Source organism: Canis aureus, chromosome X, assembly GCF_053574225.1.
Source record: "Canis aureus isolate CA01 chromosome X, VMU_Caureus_v.1.0, whole genome shotgun sequence".
NCBI lineage: Eukaryota > Metazoa > Chordata > Mammalia > Carnivora > Canidae > Canis > Canis aureus.
Window position 1 is genome coordinate 121,559,898 of NC_135649.1, and position 19,048 is coordinate 121,578,945.

Consider the following 19,048-nt stretch of genomic DNA (forward strand, 5'->3'; position numbering starts at 1 on the left):
GCATTAATGGAAACTGGAAAGAAAAAATAATAATAAGTTGCAGACTTACTTTTGATGCCTGTGTTTGCTTATTTATTTTTTGCCTAATGTGGTATTGCACAGAAAGTACGAGAAATGTTCCTCAGTGAGAAACAAACATGGTTATGTGATGATAATTTCCAAGTGAGATGAAGATAGGAGTCCACGGTATTGACATAAGAGATCGTCCTCCGAAGAGTCATCAAGGCCTTGGAATCATTCCATTGTCTACTTTCTTGACCTTTCAAGAAGACTAAGATAATGAATGAAACAGAATAATAATGTTTTGCCCTGCTTAGATTTATCCCTTGTCCCCTTACTCTCCAAAATACCAACACTCATGTTCATTCTGATTGTTTCCTCTTAATTTTCTTTTCATCTGCTCTTGGCTCAGACTTTTTCTTTTAAGTTACCATTTCATATTTTGATCTACGCTGTTGCCCGTTATAAGGAAGAGGAAGGCAATGTTGGTGTCAGATACTGATCCAACACTGATCACTCTCGTTTCCTAAGTTGACCAAACTTCACCAGCAGGTATTGTCACCATTCTTATCTAAGCACCTGATGTGGTATTGTCCTGTTTGGCACATTTTCTAGATATCTGATTATCTTCACGGCACACATCATTTTTTTTAAATTTTATTTATTTATTCATGAGACACACAGAGACAGAGAAATAGGCAGAGACAGAGTTCAGAGGGAGAAGCAGGCTCCATGCAGGGAGCCCAACGTGGGACTTGATCCCGGGTCTCTAGGATCACACCCTGGGCTGAAGGCAGTGCTAAACCGCTGAGCCACCCGGGCTGCCCCACATATCATTTTCTAGGCATGTTGTCCCAGGACATCTCCAGCTATGGCAAACTTATCTTCTCAACTCATAAAACTTCAGGTAATGTCTGTGGATCTTCTTCACTGTCCTCTACCAAATTGCTCCATATTTCTAAAAACAACTAGGTTAGCTTCTCTGGTATTCAACTGGAAATTCTTTATAAAATTATAGCTTTATTTCTGATTTTGATTCATGACACCTTGTTGTCTTCTAAACAAGCTTCCATAGGGTATCTTCACTCTGCTGGAATACCCTTCCTCAAGATATGGGTGTGCCTGACTGATTTTATGTTTCTACTCAGAAGTCTTTACCATGTACACAGAGCTTCCCATATAAAATAAGTTCAGGGGCAGCCCTGGTGACTCAGTGCTTTAGTGGTGCCTTTGGCCTGGGGTGTGATCCTGGAGACCCGGGATCAAGTCCCACCTCAGGCTCCCTGCATGGAGCCTGCTTCTCCCTCTGCCTGTGTCTCTGCGCCTCTCTCTCTCTCTCTGTGTGTCTCTCGTGAATAAGTAAATAAAATCTTAAAAAAATAAAATAAGTTTTTATTTCTCCAAATAGAGCATCACAAAGAACCCAGGACTTTTTCTCATGTAAATCATGTTCAAATGAAGAAAAACTAACTCTTAACATATAAATACAATATGTCTCATGCCAGTATGTAGATGCACTAAAAAATTTCACAATGAGTGGCTACTGAATGACTAGTGGATTCTCACATTTATCAAAAGCCTGTAAAGTGGAATTAATAACATGTGCTAATAAGAAAGCCAAGATCATAAAGATGGTAGGACTTGAGCTTCATTAATATCTAGTCAACGAGCTCTATAGTCTTAGGAGAGAGAGAGAGAAAGAAAGTAAGAGAGAATACGATAAAGAACATAAAAACTTACCCAAGAAAAGGAGATTTGCAAGGTCAGTGAGGCAGTATTGGAAATATATTAAAAGAGCTTAGAATGTGAAATACCCAGGATTGTAAAATCGACTGTCCATTTTTAAAAGTAGATTCTAGCTCAAATTATAACCCAAAATATCTTCAAGGTGATCTGAAGAGTTAAGGGCGAAAAATAAAATGGTAATGAATCTTACACGATAGTAGATGTGCACCTTTTGGGCTTCTTTTAGGGACTTTTCTCTCTTTAAAACGACAAGGTATAAAATATATAAAAATAATTAGATAAAGTTTGTTCAAGATTTTTAATTTATTAGTAGGTGTTCTGAATCTTATACTCATTCAATGTCTGCATGCTCTTTGGAGCTTTTATTATTCTGTAAGTGGGGATTCTCAACCGCAGCACTCATTGGTACCTTGGATGAGAGAACTCTTTGTTACGGGGATGCTGTTCTGTGTCCTGTAACATGTCAGGCATCCCTGGTCTCCACCCTGGAGATCCCACAACCTCTGCTCCTAATTGTGGCAGCCCCTAACTGTTTCCAGGCAGCCCCTGTGGCCGACTGGAGAACCCCCTTCCACATCGAGGATTGCCGCTCTACTCCTTTCATAATCACGCTCTCCCTTTGTTTGTCCTCTGCTCCACAGAGCAGCTCCCTGCCTCTACCACTAATGGTGGTGCTGTAGTCCTCACTCTAAGCTAAGGCCTCAGCTTTGGGAAGCCAGGTTGCCCTGATTAACAAGAAAGTAAAGAGAAATACCTTTGACCCTGGAACAACATGGGTTTGAAGTGCATGGATCCACACACACGTAGATTTTGTGTGATACACTCAGTGTGTTCTCCTGATGCCTTTCTTAATCACATTTTCTTTTCCCTGATTACTTTTCTGCAAGAATGTGGTATGTGAGACATAGACACATTATGTGTTGCTCAGCTGTATATGTTCCTGGGAAGGCTTCTGGTCCTTAGTAGGCTGCTGGTAGGTAAGTTTTGGGGGACTCAGAAATTACGCAGAGCATTTCAACTGTATGGGGCAGGTGGGGATTGACATCCCAGCCCGTGCTTTGTGCACTGATCAGCTGCACCTGGTGCTAGAAATACAGACACAGACAGAAGTAAACTATACATCCACACACCATGCACAGATGTGGTGCTTATTAATGCATTATTCTCATCTAGAACGTCCAACTAACCCATTATTATTAATTCTTTTAATACTTGCTTTTCTGAATCTTATCTGTTACCCTCTGCCTCCAATAGAAAACATTCCATAAATGTTTACTTCTGGCATGCAAGTATTGATTTATTGATTGAAACTTCCCTTTAAGGAGCACTTGGGGGACTCAGTGGGTTCAGCATCTGCCTTTAGCTCAGGCCATAGTCTCAGGGTCTGTCCTGGCATTGAGTCCCACGTCAGGCTCCCTGCTCAGTGGTGAATCTGCTTCCCCCTCTCCCTCTGTATACTTACTTGCTCATACTCTCTCTCTCTCTCGAAAAAGTAAACAGATAAAAATCTTTAAAACAAATTTAAAAAAGAAATTTGCCCTCAGAACATCAGGTAAGTAAGACTTTCAACTGAATTTCCTTTGTACTTTTTTGGATTATTATTATGTTTTTATTGGGTATACATGATGTACAATGTTACATGAGCTTCAGGTGTACAACACAGTGATTCTACAAGTCAGTATATTATGCTATGCTCCCCACATCAGTACCTACCAGAAAGGTGAATTTTTATTGAAATTTTCATTTAAATTCAATGTAGTTAATTCATAGAATATTAATTAGTTTCAGGGAAGACTTTAGGAGTCTTCAGTTGCATATAACACACAGTGTTTGTACTTGTATGAATGATCCGTAGTATATTCATCACCCTTCCCTCCCAAGAAGGTTGTGTTTTGTGGTGCTATTCCTCTTGTTTTACATATGGTTGCGGAATATTAAGTAAAAGGTAGTTAGGACATGAAGATTATATGACTTTCCTAAGGAATGAAATAAAGTACGACAGGTTCAAAAGGCCAAGCCATGGCAACAACCTCATAGAACGACTCCTATTCCCTGGTCCTGTGGCTGACTCTTTAGGTTTCCCAAGACTCCACGCAACTCACCCATCCCTGTAAGACGTCCATCATATCCCCACAAAACATTCATCACCTTCTTCCCCAAAGGAGATGCTTTCATTCTTTTTACTCAGAGGCCCTTTCGTGTTAATGCCCCATAAACGCATCAGAAAACATACCAACAGGGCGTTTCATTGTTCCATTTTCCTAAGAGCTTTTTAGCAATCTGATCTTTAACATATCTATTCATTGGCTCAATGGCATCTCCAAGCAAGCGGGAAAGCATATACTAGTTCCCTGATTTTTAAGAGTTCCAAAGGAAGGAAACAAATTTCCTCCTATCTCTGTACATCTGGCTGTTTCCAAGGACATTGAAACAGCCAAAGAATTTCTTCTGTTTGTTTTTGTTTTGGGGGCAGGGTGGTTGGTCAACACTTCTATGTATGTTTAATTTCTTTCCTTAGGAGTTTATCAGATAAATACCTTGGAGATACATTTTGTTCTTACCATAAAAGTGAACAAATATGGGCAGTCAGGAACTCCATGTCAGGGGAGTGAAAATGCCCCAAAGACTAACTCAGTGCTGCTTGCGCTCCAGAGCACATGAGAGCCTCAAAGTCATTCTTGGTTTGGTGTCTGACCTTTGAGGACACGATGGCTGAACCATCCCACAGGTCCCATTGGTGGCGTGCCTTCATGCTCTGAGCAGACCGACACTATTCATGAAACAGGATTGACTCTTTTGCTTTCTGCTCCCCCTTTCTTTGGGTCCCAGGATCCTTGTGTTTACTTCTTGCTTTCATTCACAAATCACAAATTCCCTCTGTATGGTAGGGAATTCTTCATGATCTCCTGCTATGAACACTTGACAATAGACAGTTTTCACATCTCCTGTCGTCCTGGCAAACTTTCTCCAGTGCCTCCCTGATTTGGATAATGATCCCAGCTAATGTGTCCCACCCATCGCTACTATCTTCTGTAGCTGCATGTCCAACATTCCTGGTTGGTTTGTGATTTACGGGATCCTACCAACACGTGTTCCCGGGGAACGCAGCCTAAGAGCACCCCATCATCTGAAGCTCCTTCAACTGCCAACCAGGGAGAAATTAAATAGCATTTATTCTAAAAGATCGTTGCAACGTGTTGGTCTTTGGATCCTCCTAATCCTCTTACTTTGGTCTTAAAGGGTATCCTTTGACATTTAGGTCCCTTCTGTCTTTCATTAATATGACTGAAAATGTGGGTAAGAGAACAATGCTTCAGAACAGAGCCCTCCTACGCACACATTCAAACCGTGTAACCCAGCAGGTGGTGATTAAGATAGCCTACGTCCGTCATCCTGGTCTTTCATTCCTGAATGTATCCAGGCTGGTGTGAGTATGTAGCATCTCTCTTCCGTTGGCTAACTTCTGTTTCATTTAGTTTTTCTCTTTTCCCTGTGACAATTGTTCTCTACTTCCTAGATTCCACAACTCCCTTCTACATAGTGCATGGAAGCTCCTGAGCCTGGCAGCAGTAGTAGCCTGTTCCCTCAGGGATGCCTGACCCAATGTGCCAATATTGTCCTTAGACTCTACGATGATGGAATGAATCACAAGGTAATCTTTCAGATCTGGCCCTGTGGAAATTCCCTATCACAGCACCCTCAACAAGGAACATGCTCGGTGATCCCAGAGAATTTTGTTGGAAAGGCTGGTTCTTCCTGGTTCAGCATATCTAGAGCTTGCCCCAGAATCCCACTTTTCCAACAAGCACCTAGGACCCGTCACTGCTTCTGGTCTTAAAACCACCCTTCCCAGTAGCCACGATTTACTACTGGGGGCTCCTTTCAAAGCATATTTTAGAGTCTGTGTTTCTCCATGTAGATTTCTACCTTCCCAATGAGGAGCTTGGTTTGACCAAATCTGGAGAAGGCTTTCTGAACAGTTTATAAGGAATTGGTTTCCAACCAGAGGCCAACCTGCCTATCCAGAAAGACCCTTGGACATGTCTGGGGATATCTTCATTTGTCAAAAAGGGAGCAGAGTGTGTTGACACATTCCATTTAGAGGGGTGGACATTGAATATGCTGCCAGACATTCTACACTGCACAGGAAGGCCCCTAACACACAGAACCATCCAGCCAAAGACCCAGTTGTGCCAGGATTGAGATATCCTGGTTACTATGTATTCATGTGTTCCTCTCCAACAGGATAAAGCCTCAAGCCCTGTGGTAGCTAACGGATCCATATACCATTGGCTTTTTAATCCCATCTGCAGGTTTCTTCATCTCTCTTATTGTTCTAGCCACATGCCCATGCCTATAGGGTATCAACTCCCTAACTGCTTTCTCCTCCCTTTGTTGTATTCATTCTCCTTCTAATATGCAGTCTGCCTTCACTGAGGAGTGAATGTCACCAAGTCTTAGTCTGGACTTTGGTATTGGCTGCATCCCCAGTGCCTACAACTGGTTAATCAGTGAGTTTCGGTGTGTTCCCAGGGGTCTGTTTCTGTTTGTTTGGATAAATTTGAGTAATCTTACAGTATATAAAAGGAGCATTTCTTGTTGAACAGAAATACCAGAGCACCTGTTATGAACCCAGAACCCAGAGCCATGTCTAAGCGACACTGGATTAAACTCAGTGGAATACGGCTTACATAGAAAGGACCATTACTGGGCAGCCCAGGTGGCTCAGCAGTTTAGTGCCGCCTTCAGCCCAGGGCGTGATCCTGGAGACCGGGGATGGAGTCCCATGTCGGGCTCTCTGCATGGGGCCTGCTTCTCCCTCTGCCTATGTCTCTGCCTCTCTCTGTCTCTGTGTGTGTGTGTGTGTGTGTCTCATGAATAAATAAATAAATAAAATATTTAAAAAAAGAAAGAGAATGAAAGAACCATTACCAACAAAGCTGGGCAATGACAAAGGGTCTAGAAAGCATAGGTGCACTTGCCCAGATGTGTCTGGAAGGAAGTGGAAGTCACATGGCTTCTCCACCCCCTGCCCACCCACACTGCAACTAGTTGAATCAGAGACAGATAAAGGGAAATATAAAGATACCAGGTTCACCTCTTGCACAGTCGGTGGGAATGTGAAATGGTGCAGCCACTCTGGAAAACTGTGTGGAGGTTCCTCAAAGAGTTAAAAATAGACCTGCCCTATGACCCAGCAATTGCACCGCTGGGGATTTACCCCAAAGATACAGATGCAGTGAAACGTCGGGACACCTGCTCCCTGATGTTTATAGCAACAATGTCCACAGTAGCCAAACTGTGGAAGGAGCCTCGGTGTCCATCGAAAGATGAATGGATAAAGAAGATGTGGTGTATGTATACAATGGAATATTCCTCAGCCATTAGAAACGACAAATACCCACCATTTGCTTCGACGTGGATGGAACTGGAGGGTATTATGCTGAGTGAAGTAAGTCAATCGGAGAAGGACAAACATATGTTCCCATTCATTTGGGGAATATAAATAATAGTGAAAGGGAATAGAAGGGAAGGGAGAAGAAATGGGTAGGAAATATCAGAAAGGGAGACAGAACATAAAGACTCCTAACTCTGGGAGTCAAACTACGGGTGGTGGAAGGGGAGGAGGGCGGGGGGTGGGGGTGAATGGGTGACGGGCACTGAGGGGGGCACTTGATGGGATGAGCACTGGGTGTTATTCTGTATGTTGGCAAATTGAACACCAATAAAAAATAAATTTATTATTAAAAATAAAGAAAAAAAGAAAAGAAAAAAGATACCAGGTTCAATAAAACACATGGGAATATGGGCATCTGGGTGACTCTGTCAGTGAGGCAGCTGCCTTTAGCTCAGGTCATGACCCAGGATCCTGGGATGGAGCCCTGCATGAGGGAAGTCTGCTTCTCCCCCTGCCCCACCCTTCCAGGCTGTGTGCTGTCTTTCAAATAAATAAATAGAATCTTTAAAAAAAGACACAGGAATATACCTTCAAGAATCCTTCAGAGTCATCCATTTGGAAAGAAAAAGAGACATATTAAAAAAATCTGGGGCACCTGGCTGGCTCAGTTGGAAGAGCATGCAAGTCTTGATCATAGGGTTGTGAGTTCAAGTCCCATGTTGGATGTAGAAATTACTTAAATAAACTTTTTTTTAAAAATGTGACATATTCTAAGACCTTTCTAATCCTTCTGGAAGCTTCTGGAAAATTTAAGTATACAAATAGACATGGACATGACTGGAATGACAGCCTATAAATTTCAGAGAGGACAGCTTCCAGAAAGAAAGGTCCTCATTGTCTTTTTATGCTGTTTACTTATGCTTTTACATTCTTTTGTGGGTGGTTTTCACTGGATTTCTGTTTGTTATTTGTCCTAATTTCACTGTGTGTGTTTGTTTTACTAAATGATGGACACTTAACTCCTGTTATGATATCTTAATCAGTCAGGCTTTGGACATAGTCTGTCATCAGAATGTTTCATGTCAGCTAGACAGGAATTGGGTTCATCCACCCTCCCCATGCCTGAGGTATTGGTGTTTATTACCTATTGCCATTTTCAAACCAAAAGCAAATATGAGCAGCAGTGAGTCACATCCTAGCTCTTCTCAAGTTGTATGCACTCAGTTTCAGAACAGGAGTGGTTAGTTATCTGTAAAGTGACTTAATTTTTTTGTTGCCTTACAGTAACATACTAAAAAACATAGTATAATCCAAAATATTATAAACATTTTTTAAAGAAATTATTTATTTGAGAGAAAGAGAGTGAGCAGGAGGAGGAGCATAGGCAGAAGGACTAGCAGATTCAGTGCTGAGCATGGAGCCCAAATGCTGGGCTTCATCCCACAACTCAGAGCTCATGACCTGAGCCAAAACCAAGAATCCAAAGCTTAACCAACTGAGCCACCTCGGCACCCCCGTATTATAAATGTTTCTCCAAGTTTGCATTATGAAGAATGTGTCTTCTAGAAGATTCCTCCTATCCAGTGTTTGAGTGTGTTCAGTACATAAATATTGATCGGTGTCTGTGCTGTGCCAACAACAGCCCAAACCTCACAACTCAGCAAGCGTCAGCAGACTCCGGTCATGATCCAGTGAGTTATCCTCTGGCGAAAGTACACAGAACACATAAACTAAGCAGTGATGGCCAAATACGTAACCTGTTCCTAGGTTCTAGGATGAAGAAATTTTTATGCCCAGTTGGCATATAAAGTATATTAGAATCCACTTTGGGAAGGACACACTAGATCCTAGGAAAGGGTTTTGAGCAAAGCTCTGATGGTAGTTGGAAGAGTGAGTTCAATGATGATCTGTGGGAAGAACATGCTGGGAACTCACAATGCAACATGCAATGGTGTTTTGAGAGGTTAACTTGGTAGTGTGCATCACAATTCCAGTGTGCATTCACATTGGTAAGGCCTTTCCATTTAAGAAAGTTTTATTATTTATACATATAAAAATTGTTCACTGCTTTGTTCTTTGTAACATTAAAAGATTTAAAGGTAAATTTAACATTCTGGTGACTAGGACACAGTCAAAATGGAAAATGGAGGGACCCCTGGGTGGCTCAGCACTTTAGCGTCTGAATTTGGCCCAGGGCTTGATCCTGGAGTCCCGGGATCGAGTCCCACATGGGGCTCCCTGCATGGAGCCTGCTTCTCCCTCTGCCTGTGTCTCTGCCTCTTTCTCTTCTCTCTTTCTCAAGAATAAGATCTTTTTAAAAAATGGCAAATGGAAGACATTAAAAATGATAAATTAGATCTCAGTGAATCAACATATGGATCATATCTAAAATCATTATTCCCTGGGTAGAAAAACATAAGTAGGATACTGTTTGTATTTTCTCATGTTTTGTAAAACAAAGCCTGCACTCAAGTATGTTACTATCTGTGTGTATTCATGACAATGCGTGTGTATGTGTTACGCAGAATTTATACCGATCTCATGAGAGTATCCAGTACTGGCTAGGGGACGTAAAGGTGTAAGTTGGGATGGGAAATATTTTTTTTGAAATAGTAATTTATTTATCTTTAGATGGTGGTGGGGTGGGGAGAAGAGGGAGGGGGGAACCTCAAGGAGATTCCCCGTGAGCACAGAAGCCCATCACAGGGCTCAATTTCACAACTTTGAGATTATGACCTGAGCCAAAAACATGTATATAAAGCTTAACTGGCTGAGCCACCCAGGCATCCCGGGAGATATTTTAATATGAACTCATATGTTCATGTATCTATTGGAAGTCTGTGAACTTTGGGGATTTCAGTTATGCTGACCTCATAGGATGAGTAGGACAAGAGTCTTCTTTTTGTCTTTCTGAAAAATTTCTCTAAATTCAATGACCTTCTGTTCTTTGTGTGTTTGAAAGGCTTTCCTATTGAAATCCTCTGGAAAATCAGCTTCTTTATGGAAAATATTATGAGGGCAAATCCAGTTTCTCTAGTAGATGAAGGACTATGGAAGGATTCTTCTTCCTCTTGTGTCAACTTTGGTAACCTGTGTTTCAAGAAATGTACCCATTTCATCCAAAGTGTTAAATGGTTGGCAAAACTTTAATACTTTTCTGTGATTATTCATTTCTATAAAGTCTGTGGAGACAAACCCACTTTCATGATTAACATCGGTCTTACAACAGACATTCATGAAAGACAGAAAGAAATTAGGCCAAAAAATGCTGACTTTTATTCTTGCATGATTTCTGTAATTTTAATGACTTAAAATGGATGTGTATATATTACATGCACACACAATGGTATATAGGTATGTGTGTTATAGTTCACAGGTTTTTAAACACATTATTGCCAGGGCCCATGTTTCAACACGCCCACGAGGTTGAGGATTCATTGATCTAGTTCACTCCCCAGCATTTCCACACTCTTGTGACCAGAGTCAGAACTCCAAATGCATACACTTCTTTTATTCAAGAAGCACAAATGAAACATTGCCCTTGGCATGTTTCTGACTTCCAACAAAAGACAGGATAATATTCTTTACTGAAGCTTTCAACGTGTGTAAACTGCAGCCCATTTGGAGGCTATGCCTCTGTAAGTAAAAACACTATTTATTCTATTTAAAATTGTTTAAATCTAATTTTATGTTCCTGGGGCCTAGAGTAGATCTCTGAACTCTGGCTCAGCCTTCAGAACAAGTTTTGCATCCAGACTGCTAATCTCTTCAATGCTGAACACCTATGTGTCACAGATAGCTGATCAATGAGTTTGCCTATTGCAGTCGGAATGGCCATTTGCTCTGGGAAGCTGAATGGAATGGCACATCTTAGATCTCATGTGCTAGGTTAGCAGCCTCCCAACTGAGCCCTCAGTCTGACTGTTTCTGCAAGTATCACATCGACTTCATGACCCTAGGCATTGACCAGGTCTCAGCTGCTGCCCCACATTGGATGACTGACAATCTTATTGTAAAGAAATATCAGTTCTTCTCATCAGGATCATAGGTGATGGTGTTGTGAGAGTCGCATTTCCCCTGGATTATGACTCATGTCGTGCAGGACAGTCTCAGTATAAATCTCAGTGATGGGCACCCATGCCCTTCCCTTGTGGTGGATAAGAGGCATCTAGGGAACATTTTCTTGACCAGATTGCCTCATCCCTATAAGTAAATATATCCATCAGAATTTCCTCTTTCTCCTGATGGGTTAGATCTCTTTCTCCCTCTCTTCATGACACCACTATAGCACTTTAGTCCTAATGTAAACTGTCCCTGATGGGATATTGATCCTATCATGGCCATACATTCCTGGATAGTTATATTGAAAGTGGATATTTGGGTATTTATAAATAAGTGACTATCTGCACAAAAACACACATACAGAACACATGTTTAGTCAACTTATTTAATCACATGAAATCCAGTAACACCAAACAGGATCTGAATGATAGCGAGAGAGATGAAATGGCAAAAGGAAACAAGTTTATGAAGAAAGAGAGATGATGCCGAGCAGAAATAAGGAGTGCTTTCTTCCTACTGTTGATCTGATTCCATGAGGAAGACGACACGTGACACAGCTAGAGGGAGGGAAACAGGACAGAAGGTTCAAGTGAGTTGATCGTATAATAGCCTACGACAGTGGGCCTCAAGGAGTATAATGTCAAGGGTTCAAGTTAACCCAGCACACACGGTCCGAGGAAACTTCAGACGCTCCATCCCTACAATATAGGAAGAACCACGAGAATTTTTTTGTGGATATACATTGGATGGGACCTTTCATGATGAAGATCCCTGCCAGGACCTAGACAATTTCAGAATTCATGCTCATGGAGATGGCCCATCAAAAATGATTTTACAGGATCTTTGAAGGACTGACACTCTGCTCTTCCAATTCCAAAAGCTCTGTGGCTTCAAGATGTTATATGTGGCCTGGAAGCTAATGTCCCCAATTGCTCTTGTATCCTCCATTGCTTCCCAAGAGCAGAGACACAGGGCGCCCTTTGGGGCTATACCATCATCGTGGTTTGTGGCTCACCTGACTTTAGAAAGTTCAAAAATCACCTTGTAAGGAAATCACCTTCTGCAGGAGAATATGCCTTAAAGGCATGTGGTACACCGCATGGGTAGAGGCTCTCCAACTTTTTTCGGTCATCCCTGCCAACTTCTGTCTCCACTGCTTGTCTCTGAATGACTATCATTGGCTTGACCCTGCATGATGCTGCATTGACCCCGTAACTGCTTTTTAACATCCATCACACCATCTAATATGCAACCTCAACAGACTCAAGGTAAACAGAATGAACTCTTGTAACGGAAAATGTTCTCTACGGAAAACGATTGGGTTAGTTGACATAGCAGTACTCACGACAGGTCATTGTTACTTACAATATTTAGGGGAAGTTGGCATCACTGTTGTTATTCATGGTTGGGACAGTTGTCTGAGAATAAAACAAATACAAAAGGTGAAAAAAGGAAGAACCAATCACAACCATTTCCCAATATATGTAAGAATTTCTTCTATGTTTTTAATTTAAAATTTTTCAAAATTATTTTAGAGAGAGTGCAAGAAGGAAGAGGATGAGAGGGCGAGGGAGAAGTGTGGCATCCGATGCAGACCTCCAACCCACAACCCAGAAGTGATGACCTGAGCCAAAATCAAGAATTGGATGCTTCACCACCCATGCCATCGAGGCGCCCCGTGATTTCTGCTTTTCAATAGTAAATTTTATACAAGATCTTTCATGAAAGAGAAAGGTGAAATTGAGTTTTTTTCCTGAGAGCAGAGTTATGTATCAAGTGAAGGATAGATTCAAGAAAATAAATATCGGGAGTCACATTACCAGTATCGCCTAAGTATATAATATTTTCTTCTGGAATACCCTTTTCTCTACTCAGCTTCTTGAACTTTGCAATGTCCTCCTCATTAACATGAGCTCCTCTGCCTGGAAATCAGCATGCATAAAGTGGAAAATGCCCATTAGAAACCCCAAGAATTTCTGAATACAGAAGGAGAATCACTTATGGGGAAATCTAGTCCTTCATGGAGTCTCAAACAATGACCATATATTGCCCTTGTGGCAATGTCAGCTGCCTGACTTGGTGGGTAAGAGCCGTGAAACCCTGTCCAACTGCACAGCTGTGCACTGTCCAGCATCAGCAGCAGGACTCCAGGGACGCAGTAGGAACTCCATGAATCTTGGACCCAATCCAGCAAGAAATCCAATCGACTGCACCTCGGCCTGTGCCTCAGAATCTAGATCTGACATGCATGTTGCTTCTGGACCCAAAGCAATTGGAAGGACCGTTCTCACCCTCCAGACCAATAGCAGCCGTGTCTCCCATGGTAATGGGATGTAATGGTAATGTCTCCCGTATGGGAGACAGCTTAGTTGGTTTGTTTGTTTTTCATTAAAACCACAGTTCTCAGATGCCTGTTTCCAAATTGACACCTACTGTCCCAGAGGCCACGGCACCCATCTCAGTGAGTGTGTAGTCGAGACTTGAAATTTGTTGACCTGTTAGGAAACTATTTCTAATAAACTCAATTTCTTTTAATTTTCAATTTTAATAATTGTGACTTGTTGTTAAATGTCTGGTGATTTAAGAGCTCCCACAGCTACCAGCCCTTGTTTCCACATTTGTGTTTTAGAGTAATTCCAGGATCCTTGACACAATGCACCTAGAGACTTAGGGTTTTTTGCAGATTAATTAGTAATGTGCATATGTACTGACTTACTCAATGAAAATGCCAACAGTGGATGTGTTGTATGGCCACGACAATTGTCAGCCGTAATACATACCCATCAATGAAGCCACTTTTGTGATTTTCCCTTTGCTATCCACATTGACATCATAGCCTATGAGGGCATTTGGGGTCATACCAATAATTCGGAAATAATTGCCACCATTATCTGTAAGAGACAAAAATATATATGTATAGTCTAGACAAAATTTATATATTGCATTGGTTAATTTATTGAGATTGGCTTTCCCAAGGTGTAGTTAGCATACTGTCACCACATTCTTGTATTGGTGTCTACGTCCCCTCAACAGCTCAGTGAACGTGACAATCATATCAAGGAGCATAGGGGGCACATTGCCTTCGTGCAATTAAATATTTCACACGTGCACTAAGCCATTTCACACCTCCCAGTGTTGCTAAAATGTTTTCTAGTTACAATGTGAGACAACTCTCTCTAGTTATATTATCTGGTTACAATGCCTAGTTCCCCAAGACCTGTTTCTCTCCCTTAAATTCGCCATGTCCAAATCTAGGTTAAAAAGGGTTACAAAGTGGAGAAAATTAAACAAGAGAACATTGATGATTCAGGCAAATGGAAAGGTCATGTGAGAGTAAAGAAAGTGACAATGTTATTTAAAAAGACACTGGTAATAAAACGCTTGTACTTACATTCAGCCTTGATAAGATTGTCTCGTCCTATTGATGCCCCAACAGAGTTTTCAACGCACTCTCCGTCAACCCTTAAAAACAAAAAATCTTCAAGTGGATGGATGAAAACCAACTTTGTTCCGTGGTTAACATTTTCTTTGTTTCAATCCTACAAGGCCCTGCATGAGGCATCACCGAGTGCCTATACACAGTGTGATATTGGAAAGAAAAGAAACAGGTTTTCCAGGATCAAATATCACCTCACAAGGATGTCTTTGTCTACCTACTGGTCTGATATAGAGACGCATACAGGAATAGATGCATATATGTGATACACATTTGTTATATATGGAAACTTTTTGTACATTACATACAGCAATTATATATATGTCACACACATAAGAAACAATTTTTCATGTCTCTGTGAGTATAACGACGAAAGCGTAAATTTGGAAAAATCGAAGAATGCATACAGCACAAATAATAAAAGAGGAAACAATCCAACTAAAATGCGGCAATTTTTTGAGCAGATATGTCACAGAAGATGGCCACAGGAAACCGTGGTCCGAGCAAGGGTCCTTAGGGACGTGCAAAGTAAAACCACAGTGACATCCCATTTCCCTTTCACAGCACTGGATAAAATCACAGACAATGTCAATAGGAGGGTTGAGAAAGACCATGTTGCCATTGAATATCTGCTTTATTACGGGCGATAATCCAAAAGGCGCTGTCAGTTAGCAAACAGTTTAAGTTTCCTGTGGTTAAGGTGCCCCTGTACTGTGATGCAGCAGTTGCACACAACCCAAGAGAACTGCAAATCCACGTCAACCCAAACATTCCCGCACAGCTATTCCTATCAGACTGGTTCAAAATAACCCCAAAGTGGAAAAATTATCCACGTACACAGTTATTTGTACGAAGTACAAGTACTTTCACTTGGTACCCACGGACACACTGTTACTGTACGGAGTACTTTCACTTGGCAATGGCAAAAATTACCGTGTATGGGGAGCTGTGGCGAAAAATATTAAAAACCCCATGGGCAGCAAAGAGAGCAGGAGGAAAGTAAAAGCAGGGTGTGTGCTTCCTCTGTGTGAAGTTCTGGAGCAGCGGACGAAAAGCACGTCAGGTGTTCTCTGCGTGGCCGCATGGGTGGACAGTTAATGCAGAGGGAAGAAGCAGGCTTTCTGCGCAAATAGAAATGTTTCACGTGTTGCCTCAAAACGTCGGTACGTGCCCACATATGTGAGAAATGAGTGAACTATCCTTCACGTGCAAGCCCGGAATCATGTGTACACTGCGCTTCAGGAAGCCTTGCAGAAGCAGAGGCTACACGCAAAGTCACAAAATGCAGACGGACACAAAAAATGTAAACAGGACCAAAAAGATGATAAGGTGTTCGTTAAATAAATAAATAAATAAATAAATACATAAATACATAAATAAATCCTAAGAGATTTATCTTTTGGAATAGGGTCTGCTTAATTTGATTATCTGAATATATGACCTATAACCAACCGTGTTGTATATTGTAGACAATCCTTTATGTATCTGTTGAGACAGGATGTGTGCGTGATTTGATTTTCTGTATATGTGACATAGACACCCAGGGTCCTATGTATTATCATAATCAATTCGACAACCACCTAACATTGCACACGTTATTATACTCATTATGTATCATATACAGCAGATTCTTCCATCACTAACTTTGGGAAGCCTTCGAGTATTATTAATGGAATGCTGGCTCTACTGCAGGCGTGTATATAATTATTACAGATTATTAAACAAAATTACATGTTTTATACGTCATCAGTTACATGTGTACATTTATAACTGCATCCCTCCAAACATAACCCTCTTATTGTAATGTCTTAATGCTCATCCTTTTCGGTTTTTCATTCCTCACAGTCTGTCTCTACTGTGTGTGACATCTTGGAGCCCACTTACAGCTTTACAACTGCGATCCTCAGACACGGACTTCATTCCGTTCCTTCTAAGGCATGGTTTTTGATATATATCATTAGAAACATCATCCTCCCTTTTATTCCCGTGTCTCCCCCAACCTGACAGACGAACACCTTTCTCTCCTTATGTTCAAGCCTTTCCTGGCATCAGTCCTCCAGCCAGTAGGTTTGCCCAGGCATTTCTCAGCCTTGCAATACTTCCTTCACATCTTGTTTTCTGCTTGAGTCCCCCTCCGCCTTGCAAACTTTCCTGTTTCTCTATACTGCCTCCTTTTTGAACTCCTAAGCTAGCACCAGTCAGCAGCGCAGTTCTATCTGGATTCAAAGGACAGCAAACAGTAAAAAGAAACAGCTCTCCACCTCGAATGTAAATATACCTTTAATCTTATGGGCGGTGGATCTGTTTGCAAGATGTGGTGCTTCTGGACGCTCTCCATTTCTTTGAATTAAGTGATCCCTCTTGCTTCATTGTATACTTCTCGGGACCTTCTGAGGAAACTTAAACGTTGGGATGAAATGATTGGTATTTGCAGATGGAGTCGTCAAAGTGTGTGCTTACGGTTACCTCCAATGTACCAGTAACTTTCAAGGATGTGTGTCCATGTCTGAGACAGAGTCACAGAGAGAAATGTGTGCAGGTGCTCAAATTTTCTCGTTGATTTCAGGCCCTTTCCATTGATCTGGGTGCCAACGTCTGTCCCCTTGCTCCTTTGTTTGAACATCCCAGTCCACCTTCAGAAGCACCCTACACCTGCCCTGTGCCAGTGTTCTTTGAACTCACCGCATGCAGTCGTTGGCCTTTTTTGGCTGCTCTCATTCCACCCCGCCTTCACTCTCATGTATAGTGTTGAGACTAGTTTACAGATCTCTATCGGGCTCTGTTTTGACCAATGAAGCTCAACAAGAACAAAGAAGTTTCCTCATCTTCTCTTAGTTTTCTGAGTTCTTAATACATGCCTACAGTAGAGTGGTCTCTTTATGAATAACTTGAAGCAACAAAGGCTCTGGTGAATTTAGCAATGTAATAATGATTAAAAATTACTACTTGTGAGTTTTTAGGGTAGACTGTTAAAGCCAAAGTCAGGAACCCTATGGTCACAGAAGCATGAGAACCATGTCTTTAAACAACAAGGTGTACTAACTTGATAAAGAACTCAGACCATCACACCCTTTCACTCCTGACACTTCACTGCAAACCTGGAATCAGATGCCCCCTGAGGGCCAAGCATTGACAGGCAATTTTAGTCTATGTTATTTTTACTTACTTGACGTAAAAATTGAATGACATTTTGAGTCTTGGTATGTCCACATTGATACCTCTCATATAAATCCTAAACGGGCCATTCTCGCCAATCTTGTCAAGGTTGTTGGATGATATGTACAACGTCTTCCATGGTCCTGAAACCTAAAAGCAAAGTTCCCATCAGTAACTTTCCTCAGTTTCTTTTCTTTTTCTCCAACATCGGCCATCATGGCTCTCCTTTCTCTTTTGCATCAGCACAGAGTATCTTAACTGAACAACACACAATTTATATAATACTGGGAAAACCCAAGCCAACAGCAAAACCACAAATCGACGTATTCCTAAAATAGCATAACCATGCTTATCGACTGCAAGGCCTCCACCCCAACAGCTCATTGGCTGATGCACATTCTCTCTTATACTACAGGAGAAATGTAGAAATGTGCAATTACTAGACCACAGGGAACACATCCAGTAGAAATATGTAAAGACACGATTAACAGAGGCATTCTGAGTTTCAAGTAGACGGCTAACGTTGGAGTACATACATTTGGATATACATATAAACTCCCCTCCCCACAGAAACCAGACACACGTACACACACATAAAGACCACCTTATCAGCTCAGCGTGTTCACAATACCTGTGTCAGTACATTAGGAAGGAGTAGCTGGGCATCAGAAGCCAAAACGAGTGCAAGACACAACAGTAGGATCTTCATGTCTCCAGCGCCTCTCGATTCCTCCTCCGCAGAAGCTCAGAGTTGGGTTACCTGTTGACGAGAGTCTCAGTTTTCATCACTTTATATACTATATGTCTATGGATGTGGCAATGTTTGACTTCTTGTCATTCTTCACACGAGATCATTGTGCAACCCTGAATATAAACATCCTGGTTGGCTGCGATGTATCCCAAGGATGTCTCAGACCCGGGACATATTGTACCTCTTTCCTGTATTTCTAGAAACGACATTTAGAAGCTCGTCCGCCTCTAGTCTTGTTTGGCTCAAGCCTGCATATCTCCTGTCACGTGGATGCATTTCTCAGTCAGTCTTGGAAAAACCAAACATCACCATCACTTTTTCTTGAATGAGTTTCAGGGAGATGACCTTCCTGCCCCAGCACAACTGCTCCCTATTACTTGGGGAAAGATGGGGAGACCTACATGTGGGCATTGGCACGTGTAAACACATAAATGTAAATGCAAAGATGCAAATATGCAGACATCTGGTCGCCCTGTCTTTCCAAGTCACTGAAGTGCAT

The 19,048-nt window shown here is 41.6% G+C and overlaps 1 protein-coding gene across 1 annotated transcript; it reads right to left on the minus strand.

Annotated features, from left to right (window-relative positions):
* Positions 1–12,601: 12,601 nt before the first annotated feature.
* On the minus strand, positions 12,602–18,507 carry LOC144307725 (odorant-binding protein-like). Its single transcript, XM_077887688.1, has 6 exons — positions 18,430–18,507; positions 17,809–17,948; positions 14,598–14,668; positions 13,987–14,097; positions 13,027–13,128; positions 12,602–12,624 (listed from the first exon to the last, which is right to left on the minus strand). The coding sequence occupies exons 1-6, from the start codon at positions 18,505–18,507 to the stop codon at positions 12,602–12,604; spliced, it is 525 nt and encodes a 174-aa protein (XP_077743814.1).
* Positions 18,508–19,048: the final 541 nt, after the last annotated feature.